The sequence below is a fragment of the Suricata suricatta genome, chromosome 9 (genome assembly GCF_006229205.1).
Source record: "Suricata suricatta isolate VVHF042 chromosome 9, meerkat_22Aug2017_6uvM2_HiC, whole genome shotgun sequence".
Lineage (NCBI taxonomy): Eukaryota > Metazoa > Chordata > Mammalia > Carnivora > Herpestidae > Suricata > Suricata suricatta.
In genome coordinates, this window is record NC_043708.1 from 135,147,700 (window position 1) to 135,160,372 (window position 12,673).

At 58.8% G+C, this 12,673-nt stretch overlaps 2 protein-coding genes across 2 annotated transcripts in view; one reads left to right on the forward strand and one right to left on the reverse strand.

Moving 5' to 3' along the window:
* Positions 1-7,962, forward strand: part of SEMA4B (semaphorin 4B) — an 11,815-nt gene extending 3,853 nt beyond the window's left edge. Inside the window, exons 5-13 of the mRNA XM_029952300.1 lie at positions 8-215; positions 342-493; positions 1,797-1,978; positions 2,123-2,273; positions 3,101-3,311; positions 3,393-3,508; positions 3,716-3,882; positions 5,992-6,077; positions 6,303-7,962. Coding sequence (XP_029808160.1) covers positions 8-215; positions 342-493; positions 1,797-1,978; positions 2,123-2,273; positions 3,101-3,311; positions 3,393-3,508; positions 3,716-3,882; positions 5,992-6,077; positions 6,303-7,045 — 2,016 coding nt within the window. The 3' untranslated portion in view covers positions 7,046-7,962. The remainder of the gene's footprint in view (positions 1-7; positions 216-341; positions 494-1,796; positions 1,979-2,122; positions 2,274-3,100; positions 3,312-3,392; positions 3,509-3,715; positions 3,883-5,991; positions 6,078-6,302) is intronic.
* A 1,246-nt stretch (positions 7,963-9,208) lies between these two features.
* CIB1 (calcium and integrin binding 1) lies at positions 9,209-12,667 on the reverse strand. The gene is made up of 7 exons (XM_029951054.1): positions 12,593-12,667; positions 12,429-12,463; positions 11,345-11,453; positions 10,156-10,306; positions 9,893-10,011; positions 9,730-9,818; positions 9,209-9,463 (listed from the first exon to the last, which is right to left on the reverse strand). The coding sequence occupies exons 1-7, from the start codon at positions 12,641-12,643 to the stop codon at positions 9,442-9,444; spliced, it is 576 nt and encodes a 191-aa protein (XP_029806914.1). The 5' UTR covers positions 12,644-12,667; the 3' UTR covers positions 9,209-9,441.
* Between the last annotated feature and the right edge of the window lie 6 nt (positions 12,668-12,673).

Consider the following 12,673-nt stretch of genomic DNA (forward strand, 5'->3'; position numbering starts at 1 on the left):
GCGTCAGGCGAGCTGGGCAGTGCTGGGGTCACTCTGGGCCCTGAGGGTGGGGGGAAGGGCCGTGCCGAGGGGCCATTCCCATGGGAATGTTCTCTTGGCAGATGGCGAGCTCTACACTGGAACAGTCAGCAGCTTCCAGGGGAACGACCCGGCCATCTCCCGGAGCCAGAGCCTCCGCCCCACCAAGACCGAGAGCTCCCTCAACTGGCTCCAAGGTGACGTCCTCCCCGGGCGCTCGGTCCCAGAGCCCAGGGCGGGGCGCGCCCTCCCTGCCGGGCTGAGGACAAGCCCCTGCCCGCCTGGGATCCCCGGCTGACCCCTGCTCCCCGCTGGCCCCACAGACCCGGCGTTTGTGGCCTCGGCCTACATTCCTGAGAGCCTGGGCAGCTTGCAAGGGGACGATGACAAGATCTACTTCTTCTTCAGCGAGACCGGCCAGGAGTTTGAGTTTTTTGAGAACACCATCGTGTCCCGTATCGCCCGCATCTGCAAGGTGAGGGGGCGGGCCGCCCCGGAGGCCCCGGAGGCTCCTCGGGTGCAGGATCAGGAAGCCCCTGATCCTCCGGGAGGCACGGCTTTGGCTGACTGCTTTTCTCTCTCTCCTTTTAAACGAAAGTAGCTCTCACGTTTTTTTTCTGTTTGAGAAAATGTGGAAACACAGAAAAGTATGCACGGGAATCACTCACAAGATAAAGAGGCAGCGCACCGTCATGATCAGGAGCATCGTCTCCACCCAGGCTGCCTCAGTGCGGCCCTCGCTGGGCCTGTGACCTTGGGCAAGCCCCGTGCCCCCAGTTAGCGACCTCGTCTGTTCAGTGATGTTATGCGGCTAAAATCCATCCACAGAAAGCTCTTAGGACTGCAGTAGGCAACAACTCAGTGTGGACGGTCAGCGTTAGAACCCTGCTCCCTCCGCACCAGTGACCTGGCTGTGAACATTTCAGGATGCTCCTTGGCACCCTGTTTTCTTTATTTGTGCACCTGCAAATACATACGTACTCGCGTTGCTAAAAAACTAGTTCCAAGCAAGAGTTCCGCTGTCCCGCGGGTGTCCAGGGGTTTGCAGGGAATCGTGACCTCTCTGCCTGCGCGCAGGCAGACCCCTCTCTGTTTCTGGCTGTCCCACAGCGGGGGAGCTGCCGTTCACTCAGCCGGCCTCCTGCACACTGCCTTCAAGTCTTCTCGATTTGATTTGATTTACTTGATTTATATAAAGTTTCTTTATTTGAGAGACAGCACGAGGAGGGGAGGGAGAGAGGGAAAATCCCAAGCAAGCTCGCACGTGTCAGTGCAGACCCCAGGGCGGGGCTCGAACTCTCAACCTTGAGGTCATTACCTGAGTCGATGTTGGACCCTTAACTGAATGACTGACTGAGCCCCCCCCACCCCGGGTGCCCCTCTTCTTGCTTTTAATTTTTTTTTAATGTTTTATTTATTTTTGAGAAAGAGAGAGACAGTGTGAGCAGGGGAGGGGTAGAAAAAGAGGGAGGTACAGAATCTGAAGCAGGCTCCCGGCTCTAGCTAGCTGTCAGCACAGAGCCCGATGCGGGGCTTGAACCCATGAACCTTGTGAGATCATGACCTGGGCGAAGTCGGACCCTAAACCGACTGAGTCCCCTGCCCCGGGCGCCCCTCTTCTTGCTTTGAAATGGAACTCTGCCCCAGCTTTGGCTTGCCCTTCTTGGGGTCCCTGTCGGCTGCCACTGCCCCTGGGGAGGGGCTGCAAGGGGCACCAGGCTCCCCCCTCACCCCGGCCCGTGCCCGAGCTGAGCCCAGTCTCCCTCTCCCTCCCCCAGGGTGACGAGGGCGGCGAGCGGGTCCTGCAGCAGCGCTGGACGTCCTTCCTGAAGGCCCAGCTGCTGTGCTCACGGCCGGACGACGGCTTCCCGTTCAACGTGCTGCAGGACGTCTTCACGCTGAGCCCCGGCCCCCAGGACTGGCGGGACACCCTCTTCTACGGGGTCTTCACATCGCAGTGGTAGGGCCCCCAGGACCTAACCAGGGACAGGACGGTGCGGTGGGGGAGTGACTGGGTCTGGAGCCCAAGAGCCGGCCGTGGGGCTCAGCCAGCCTCATGCTGAGCCCCGGGGCACCTGGGTTAACCCAGCCATTTCCACGGTAGGCACAGGGGCACCACCGAGGGCTCGGCCATCTGCGTCTTCACCATGAAGGACGTGCAGAAGGCCTTCAACGGCCTCTACAAGGAGGTGAACCGGGAGACCCAGCAGTGGTACACTGTGACCCACCCGGTGCCCACACCCCGGCCCGGAGCGGTAAGTGCCGCCCTCTGCACCCAGGTGGGGTGTGGGTGACACCGTGCGGGGCTCCCTGGGCTTCTCTGAGCCTGTTTTCTTATGAATGTGGGGTCAAAGCCCAGGCCTGCTGCTCTTACCCGTTACACACAGCTGTGAATGCTGGAAGGCCGCACCCTGTCTAGAGCGGGCAGCCGTGTGCCCATCAGGGTGCGTAGTACACGCTCGTGTCACTCTCCCTGCACCTGCCCCCCCCCCCCCAGCTGTGAGCTCCTCCTCACCCAGCTGCTGGGTGACGAGCGGCCGGTCATGGGGAAATGGTCTTCCCGTCCAGCCTAACAGGCTCCCCGCAAAGGCAGGCCTAGAAATGGGGAGCTGAGGCCGGTGGTCCCTAAGGGAGGTGACCCCAGGAAGCACCGAGAGGGAATGGGAAAGCGAGAGGAGGGAGCAGAGCCAAGGCAGGGGGGACACCGAGCTGTTACCCACAAGTCTCCCGCACTCGGAGACCCTGGTTAGCCTAGGCTTCCTTCGAGCACCGACGAAAGGTTGCTGAAGGAGCAGAAGCGCGGCCTGCTTCCTGAGGCCTGGGTGAGGGCGAGGGGCCTGGGCAGGTGGGGAACCCCGTCAGCCTGAGCCCTTGAGTGCCCCACACACAGGCTTTGCGCTGGGGCCCCAGCTCAGGGTGCTGGCTCCCTGCAGCATCGCAGGTGACGCGCAGTGGCCTCGGAGGGGCGGGCAGGGGCCCCGCTGTGCGCCGCAGGGGCAGGGCCTGGCGATCCTGGTGGCGTCCTTGCGGTTCCCACCCCGCTTGCCGCCCTCAGGCCTCACGCCACCGCCCTGTCCTTCAGTGCATCACCAACAGCGCGCGGGAGAGGAAGATCACCTCGTCCCTGCAGCTCCCGGACCGCGTGCTCAACTTCCTCAAGGACCACTTCCTGATGGACGGGCAGGTCCGCAGCCACCTGCTGCTGCTGCAGCCCCACGCCCGCTACCAGCGCCTGGCCGTGCACCGCGTGTCCGGCCTGCACCGCACCTACGACGTGCTCTTCCTGGGCACCGGTAGGTGCCCATGCAGGGCGGGCTTGGGGGTCGGGGGTGCGGCCGCGGGGCACGGGGCCCTGAGCGCTGTCCGTGTTCCAGGCGATGGCCGGCTGCACAAGGCGGTGGGCGTGGGCACCGGGATGCACATCGTGGAGGAGCTCCAGATCTTCTCGCCGGGACAGCCCGTGCAGAACCTGCTGCTGGACGCCACCAGGGTGAGCGGGAGGAGGAGCATGGGGAGCACCCGTGGGAGCCCCTCCGTTACTGCCCCTGGCACCCGCAGGATGGAAAGTTCCAGGCTCGTGGCATGAGCCAACAAAAAGTGGGGTGCCCGGGAGCACAAGAGGAGGCCCCCTGGGGAGTGGCTCTGGTGGGCCCTGGCCGCCTGTGCCCGCCTCTCACACCCCCCCTTGTCTGTGCAGGGCCTGCTCTACGCCGCTTCCCACTCGGGCGTCGTCCAGGTGCCCGTAGCCAACTGCAGCCTGTACCAGAGCTGCGGGGACTGTGTCCTCGCCCGGGACCCCTACTGTGCGTGGAGCGGCTCCAGCTGCAGACCCGTCAGCCTCTACCAACCCGAGGTGGCCGCCAGGTGAGGGAGCTCCCGGGCCCTTCCACTCGGCCGTCCCTATGCCCTTGGCCTCAGAGCACCTTCCGTAGGCCCTCCTTTTTTTTTTTTTTTTTTTATTATTTTTTGCTTATTTATATTTGAGTTTGGGGAGAGAGAGTGCATGAGCAGGGGAGAGGCAGAGAGACAGACAGAGACAGACTCTGAAGCAGGCTCCAAGCTCCGAGCTGTCAGCACAGAGCCTGACGTGGGGCTTGAACCCACGAACCGCGAGCTCATGACCTGAGCTGAAGTCGGATGCTCAAGCGACTGAGCCACACAGGCGCCCTGTTCCATAGGCCCTGTTAGAATCGCCGGTCAGCCTCATTCAGGCCCACGTCTCCACGTGATTATGAATTAGCTTCCCTTCTGACTCTCAAAAGTGTTCTGGTTTAGGCAGTCACTTAGGTTTGCCTTACCCACTTGGTAAAATACGAAGCGTCACAGCAGTGAAGAGCTTGCAGGAGACTGTGGATTGGCGTGTGATTTGTTTTTTTAACAAAAACTGAGGGCTATGCTACAACCCGTTAATAAAACCCATTAAAAATTGCTTTCAAGAGAACTAAATCAGTAAAAATGTTCATCTAGAAAACCTAAAAAGTGGAGATAAGAGTAAACAATATAAAAACTATCCCTAATCCCACCATCTAGAGAATCACAGTGAGATTTTGACATATACCCTCTCAGAGTTTTCTACATATACGTACAATAAAAGTACGTGTATTTTATTTTATTTACTTTTTTAATTTTTTAGTTTTTTTTTTTAAGAGAAGGGGAGAGAAAGAGATTGAGAATGCTATCAGGGGAGGAGGAGAGAGAGAGGAAGGAAGAATCGGAAGCAGGCTCCACATTGATCGGTCAGCACAGAGCCTGACATGGGGCTCACACTCACAAACTGTGGGATCATGATCTGTGCTGAAGTCATATGCCCAGCGACTGAACCCCCCAGGCGCCCCAAAATACTTTTATTTTGCTTTGTTTTATTATTTATTCTTTAAATGTTTTAATGTTTATTTATCTTTGAGACAGGGCATGAGTGGGGGAGGGGCAGACAGAGAGGGAGACACGGAATCCAAAGCAGGCTCCAGGCTCTGAGCTGTCAGCACAGAGCCCGACACGGGGCTCGAACCCATGAACCGTGAGATCCTGACCTGAGCTGAAGTTGGGCACTTAGTCGGCTGAGCCACCCAGGCGCCCCTGTATGTATTTTAAGTAAAAATGGGATCTGTCCCCTTTGTAGTGACCTTGCTTCACACACACAGGGACCTGGGGGCCGGCTTTCCATTTCAGAGAATCACGTATAAGTAAGTCCACCTGGATGGACGAGCCAAGATGCTTTGCGTCAAGGTCACCAGATGGCAAACTGTGTGTGGCTTCCACAGTGTTTTAGGCTTTATACTTGGTTGAGGTTTTTAGGTTTTCTGAGCATATCAAGAATGACTTTGAAGGGGCTCCTGCATGGCTCAGCCGGTTAAGCGTCCGACTTCGGCTCAGGCCATGATCTGAGTCAGGTTCGTGAGTTCGGTTCAGGTTCCTGAGTTTGAGTCCTACGTTAGGCTCTGTGCTGACAGCTCAGAGCCTGGACCCGGCTTCACATTCTGTGCCTCCCTCTCTCTCTGTCCCTCCCCCACTTGGGCTCTGTCTCTCAAAAATAAATACGAACATTTAAAAAAGTTTTTTTAAGTTAAAAAAAAAAGACTTTTATTCTTTTTTATGTTTTATTAAACAAGTCGGTGCCTGTGCATTGCTTTCAAAGAGCCAGATTCTTGCACATAGATCAAGCCCTCCTTCCAGATGTTTTTTAAAAGTTTATACTGCTTTTGTAATTCAGGGAAGTGGTACGGTAACTTTTATGGGAAATAAGTAACGTAGAAACGGAGGAGGGGCTGGCTTAGGACCTGCACATGGGGAACCAGCATGGGGAAGCTGCCTGCCTCTGACTCCTGCTTTGGTCCTGGTGGCCCTGAGCCCCCCCCCTGCCCTTGGTGAGGCCTGGGGCGAGGGGCCACATGAGGGCCTGGCTGCCCTGGGGGTGGGGTGACGCGGGCTCCCGGTGCCTCCCTGGCCTCTCCCAGACTGTCTTCTGGTCCTCAGGCCGTGGATCCAAGACATCGAGGGGGCGGACGCCAGGGGCCTCTGCAACACGTCCTCCGCCAGGCCGCAGGCTCCCGTACTAACAGGTGAGCGCCCTGTCCGAGGGGGAGAGGTGGGGGCCAGGTCCGCTGAGAAGGCTCCTGCGGGCAACGGGGGGTGTAAATGCCTTTCCTCCCGTCCACCTCCCGGACTCGGAGTCCACAGGGTCCTCCATCACGGTACAGGGACCACAGTCCGGGGAGAAGCGGGCTGAGCTCAGGGCCGCCGTGGACGCCAGGCGCCCCTCACCCCCACGTGCCCTCTGTCCGTAGGCGAGCAGCCGTGCGAGCAGGTCCAGTTCCAGCCCCACACGGTGAACACCCTGGCCTGCCCCCTCCTCTCCAACCTGGCCACGCGGCTCTGGCTGCACGACGGGGCCCCCGTCAACGCCTCGGCCTCGTGCCGCGTGTTGCCGACCGGGGACCTGCTGCTGGTGGGCAGCCAGCAGCAGCTGGGGCTGTTCCAGTGCTGGTCGCTGGAGGAGGGCTTCTGGCAGCTGGTGGCCAACTACTGCCCGAAGGTGGTGGAGGACGTGTTCGCGGACCGGGCGGACCGGAGCGGCGGCGTGCCCTTCGTCGTCAGCACGTCCCGGGTGAGCGCGCCGGCCGGCGGCAAGGCCAGCTGGGGTGGGGACAAGTCCTACTGGACCGAGTTCCTGGTGATGTGCACGCTCTTCGTGTTCGCCGTGGTGCTCCTGCTTCTATTCTTCCTCTACCGGCACCGGGGCGGCATGAAAGTCTTCCTGAAGCAGGGGGAGTGTGCCAGTGTGCACCCCAAGGCCCGCCCCGCGGCGGTGCCCCCCGAGACCCGGCCGCTTAATGGCGTCGGCCCCCCCAGCACGCCGCTCGACCACCGAGGCTACCAGGCCCTATCTGACAGCCCCCCGGGGCCCCGCGTCTTCACCGAGTCCGAGAAGAGGCCCCTGAGCATCCAGGACAGCTTTGTGGAGGTGTCCCCGGCGTGCCCCCGGCCCCGGGTCCGCCTGGGCTCCGAGATCCGGGACTCTGTGGTGTGAGAGCTGATCTCTGCAGGAGTCCGCCTGGGCCTCGGAGGCCGGCAGTGCTCCGTCGGGCTCAGCCCGGCCTCCGCTCCTCGTGGAACATGACCGTGGCGCCCGACCCTGGGGGGTGCTGGAGCCAGCCACGGGCAAGGCCGCCTCCCACCCACAGCCCTGGCTCTGAGGCCCCCGCTGAAGATGGGGGCCTGCCCAGGCAGGCAGGACAGTGCTCCCTCTGTAAACTGAGCCCTTTGTTTAAACAACTGAAAATGTGAAACAGGAGCGAGGAGGAGACGCAGAGGGCTCCGTGTGCGCCCTCGGCCCCAGTCCGCAGCCTCGGAGGTGGGGAGTCACCCAAAGTGGTTGTCTGCGACAGGGCCGGGAGCGCCCTCCGGCTGGCCTCTTCCACCTTCTGCCTTAGCCTGGTGCCACCGGCTGCCCCTGGTCACTGCCAAGGCAGGGGCCGGCTGGGGCTCCGTGCGTCCTGCCTCGGCGGCCGGCCGGCCCGTCACAACCATCCTCCCGCCGCCTCAGGGACCGGAGGGCCACACCGCCCCTGCAGCCCGCACAAGGCCCTGGGCTCCGACTTGCCTGCTGGACCTTTCCAGCCTGTATCAGGCTGCGGCCACGTGTGAGAGGCGGCAGCACGAGCCCAGGAGAGAGTTTACGCAGATGGACGCCTTCCTCTCAGAAGCCTGCCTTCCTCCCCCTCAGCCTGAGAACCTGGGTCCCTTTTCCCCACATCCACCCCAGACTCCTCCCCAACCCCAGTCCTCCCCAGAGTCCATCCCCTGCACCTTGCCTGCCCCAACTCTAAGGTTCATGGACACTGCCCAGCACATGGGCCCTGAGTTTATGTGGATTTTATATTTTTTTTAAGGAGATGCACTTTACTTTTTTTTTCTTTTTTTAAAATAAAATCTAAAGAATAGAAACAATCATGGCCTTTCCTCTTAAAGGACTGTGATTTTTATTTTTTTACTTTTTTAAAAATTTTTATTGTTTTTTGAGAGAGAGTGTGAGCGGAGGAGGGGCAGAGAGAGAGGGAGACACAGAATCCGAGGCAGGCTCCAGGCTGTGAGCTGTCAGCACAGAACCCGACGTGGGGCTCGAACTCACGAACCGTGGGCTCAAGACCTGAGTCAATGTCGATGTTTAACCAACTGAGCCACCCAGGCGCTCCCCTTTTTTTTTTATTTGTTTTCGAGAGAGACAGAAAGCACGCACACACGCACATGAATAGGAGAGGGACAGAGAGAGAGTGAGAGAATCCTAAGCAGGCTTTGCCCTGTCAGCACAGAGCCTGATGTAGGGCTCGAACTCACAAACTAAGAGATCATACATAACCTGAGCCAAAATCGAGAGCCTGGACACTCCACCCAGATGCCCCAAAGTACTATTTTGTTTGTTTTTGGTTTTGTTTTTTGAGACTGGTCTAGTCTCTGAGTTCTGGAAGGTTCTGAACCTCCTCGTTCCAGGGGCTAGTGGGCCAGAGCCAGCCTGGCCTGGCCACATCTCCCCGTGGGAAGGTGGGAAGGGTAATGCCCTGATGGGTGGGGGCAAGGAACTCATTTGCTTTCCCTCAACCCCCTTGCTCTGCACCTTCCCCTGTCCATTCCCGGTGAGAGCACAGGGGAGCAGGGGTTTTGTCATTTTCTTCACTTTCAATTTTTTTTGTTTTTTGAACGATCATACGGTAAAACTGGCATTTTTTCTTTTGGCACACAGTCTTGTAAATTTTCACTTGTGTAGAAATTCACGTAACCACCACCACCAGGAGAATATGGAAGCGTTCTGTCTGTCATACTACCCCTTTACGCTTTAGGGCCGGCCAGGCCACAGTCTCACTTCCTGCTAGCCCTTTAAAAAAGATTTCTTTAATGTTTGTTTATTTTTGAGAGCAAGAGAGTAGGGGAGAGGCAGAGACAGAGGGAGACAAAACCTGAAGGAGCCTCCAGGCTCTGAGCTGTCAGCACAGAGCCCGACACGGGGCTCGAACACATAAACTGTGAGATCATGGCCTGAGCTGAAGTTGGAAGCTCAACTGACTGAGCCCCCCAGGTGCACCCTATCACCCCCCCTTCCCCCCAGCCCTTTAGATCCTATTCTTCCCAGCATGACCAAAGGCTCCTGGAAGTCCAGCCCTTTCCCTTACCTGTGTTTCTAGTATCACACAAAGGGTCAAAACGTCTGCGCCTTTATTGTGGATTAGTAGAACACAAACAGCAGTGACAGTGACAGAGGCGGCCCCGGCACGGAGGGCCGGCCCCTGCCTGGAGCAGGACTGCACAGCGCCAGCTCTGGGCGAGGCCAGCTCGGCTGGCCCTGGCACCACAGGCATGACCTTGGCCACAGCTCAGCAGTGGAAGGGCTCTTGGACAGGGCGCTTGCTGGGACGCCGGCTGCGGCTCTGGTCACAGGACAATCTTGAAGGAGCTGAGCAAGGGAAGAGTGGGTCGGGTTTTCTGCTGCAAGTGGAGGGGAGACACTAACCCCAAACTGGGCCACCTCCTCCCTAAGACCCTGTGGAATGGGCGGACCCATGTCTGGCCGGCCCCTTTGGGAGAGCAGCCCTGAGACCCTGAGAGGAGCTGGGGCTTTCTCTGCCCGGCTGCCACCTCTCATCCCAACATCCCAGGCCCGAATGCAGCAGACAGGGACCCAGAGGTCACCAGAAAGCGGGGCGACCGCGACCCTTATACCTGGCGAAGTCCGGTGAGCGGGAGATGACGTGCTGGAACTCCGAGAGGTTGATGGTGCCGTCCCGGTCGATGTCCGACTCTTCCAGAATCTGGAAGAGGGAGAGCTTAGGGCCAAGTCCTCGCCCTTCCCTCCCGCGCTCCCTGGCCCGGCCCGGCCACTCACGTTGTCGATGAGCTGTTTCATCTCTGAAGCACTAAGCCGTGTGTCCTCGCCCTGTCCCGTGAGGCAGTTCACGAGTTGGCTCAGGTCTTCTCGGTTCAGGGTTCCATCATCATCAAAGTCTACGGACAGACATGGGAAGCCGGAAGGAATGTGGTCGGCGGGCACTCCGAGGCTCCACAAGGGACCCCCGGCTCCCGAGCAGCAAACCACCCCCTGGACCACGCAGGACAGGCCATGTCCTCCAGGCTGCTCCTGGCCCTCACCGAAGATGCGGAAGGCATAGTGGGACTTGATATCTGGGGTCGCTGTGTCACTGAACACACTGAGGAGGTCCAGGAAGTCCTCAAAGCTCAGGCTGTCCCTGGCTGGCGACGTGGAGAAGACCTTGCAGATCCGCTCCTTGAAGGGGTTGGCCTAGGCAAGAGAGCCTTGTGTGAACGCCATGGGAGGTAGCCCAGGTCACACTCCTCAAACCCTGCCGGGAACCGGAGGGAGGAGGCCACGGTACCATGAGCTCGGGCTCCCGGGAGATTGACCAGTGCTTTGAGGCCAGCATGGAGGGTGGCAGGACCCACTGACTGGGGAAGGGACAGGGATGGCTTCTTGTGAGTCAGTTTAAGCCAAAGGCAGGCCTAGGGCCAGAGGAGGAAGATGAAAGCATCCTAAGCAAAGAGAACAAGACGGGCTCGTCACTATAAAAGACATTCACTTCAACACTCACTGTTACAGGCACAAGGCCAGGCCCTTTGCATAAACAGTTTCACGGCAACCCTGTGGAGGAGCAGTTGGCCTCTGGCATAGAGCTTCTCAAGCTTTAATACGGTAGCTCAACTCCTTTTATTTATTTATTATTATTTTGGGAGAGAGAGAGAGAGAGACAAAGCACCAGCAGGGGAGGGGCAGAGAGAGGGAGAAAGAGAATCCCAAGCAGTGCCTGCACTGTCACTGAGCCAAAATCAAGAGTCAGATGCTTAACCGACTGAACCACCCAGACGCCCCTCAACTCCTCTTAAAAGACAAAACTCCTTTTAAAGGGGCACCTGGTTTAGTAGGTTAAGCAGCCAACTTCGGCCCAGATCATGATCTCACAGTCTGTGGGTTTGAACCCCGCATCAGGTTCTGGGCTGACAATTCAGAGCCTGGAGCCTGCTTTGGATTCTGCGACTCCCTCTCTCTCTACCCGTCCCCTGCTCACACTCTGCTTCTCTCTCAAAAATGAATACACATTTATAAAAAATTAAACATATAATAAAGGACAAAACTTATTTGACTCTCCAACAGTATGTCCAAGAATCCCAGTTTTAAAAACACCATTCTAGTGAATTCCACTGGGTGATTTTGGTAAAGCCCCGTCCCCAGGAAATTAGGGCCAAATGGAGGAAAGACCAGAACGGGGACCAGTGACCGCGTGATCTCAAGATGAAGAGCAGAGGGAGGGCGGGGCACTGGCACCTTGAGCTCCGGAAGGCTGAGGATCTGCTCCAAGGACACTCGGATCTGCAGAGACTCCTCCATGCTCCGGTGCTCCTGGGGCAGCAGCTCACAGAACCGCCTGTGGGCTCTGGCAGAAGGAGAGGAACCTGCTGGCAAACCTTCCTGTGTGTGTTACATCCCCACTCCTTGCCTTGCTACCCATCAGGAACCAGGTGAGGCGCTGAGCCACATACACGGGCCATCAGGCATAAGCCAAAGGGACACCTGTCACGAGACTCCAGGCTTGGAGTCCATTCATGCAATGGGTATTTCCTGAGGGCCTGCTGTGTGCCGGGCACTGTACTGGGGCTGGTTCCCTGAGGGATGGAGAGGGTGCAGAAGGAGCCAGCAGTTGGCCCTGAAAAACGGGGAGAAAGGAGTAAAGTCGAAACCTCAAATTTCGCTCCAGGGACCTCCAGCCCCTCAAGGCCTCCCATGTTGGCAGCTACCTTAATCATCCCTTCCTCCGCCCCCACCTGCTTCCCACTGGGATTATTTTGGCCAAGGGAATCCAAGGGATCTCACTCAAGTGCCTTGACGCAAAAAGCTGGCACAAGGCGAGGAAGGAGCTTCCAGCCCGAGTTCAAATTCTACTTGGAGTGTAGTCTGAGCCACCTAAACAAACTCTGAAACCTGTTTCACTGTCCCCACACCTCCCTCCTGAGGATTCAGTTAAGAATGTAGGCAAGCACTTCACACAGTTGCTGGCGCAGGGCGAGGGCTCGGTAAGCGTTAACGGTTCCGGTGTATATTCAGGACAAGTTACGAGGGGCCGGGCTCCCGGTAGGCGAAGTCCGCCGAGCCCCCGCCGGGCTGGGGCAGGAAGTTCGCTTACGCAGGAGCCAGCGGAGCGCCCAGCCCGGGCGGAGGCTGCGAGGTGGCTCTGCGGTGCGCATCAGGGGCCCCCCTAGGGGAGGGCAGGGTCAGGGGCGCCGGCTCCGGCTAGGCCGCGGGCTCCGTCCCTCCCCCGGGGAGCGGGGGCCTCGGTGAGCCCATCTGTGGACAGAGCCCCCCGAAGTTGCCTCTAGGGGACCGCGGAGCTAAGATTCGAGACGGCACTTACAGAATGATCTCCTGCTTGGTCAGGAACGTCAAGTCCTGTAAGGCAAAACGGGAGGGGTTCAGCGGGCCTCCCGGGGGCCGCGGCCGCTCTGCCTCCCGCCCCGGAACCCCGCTCCGCAGCGCAGGCCCGCGCGCCAACTCCCCGGGGACCCGCGTCCCGCGCACCTGGTACTCGGCCAGCAGCTCCTTGGACAGGCGACTGCCCGAGCCCCCCATCGCCGCGCCGCGCGCAGAACTTCGTCAACT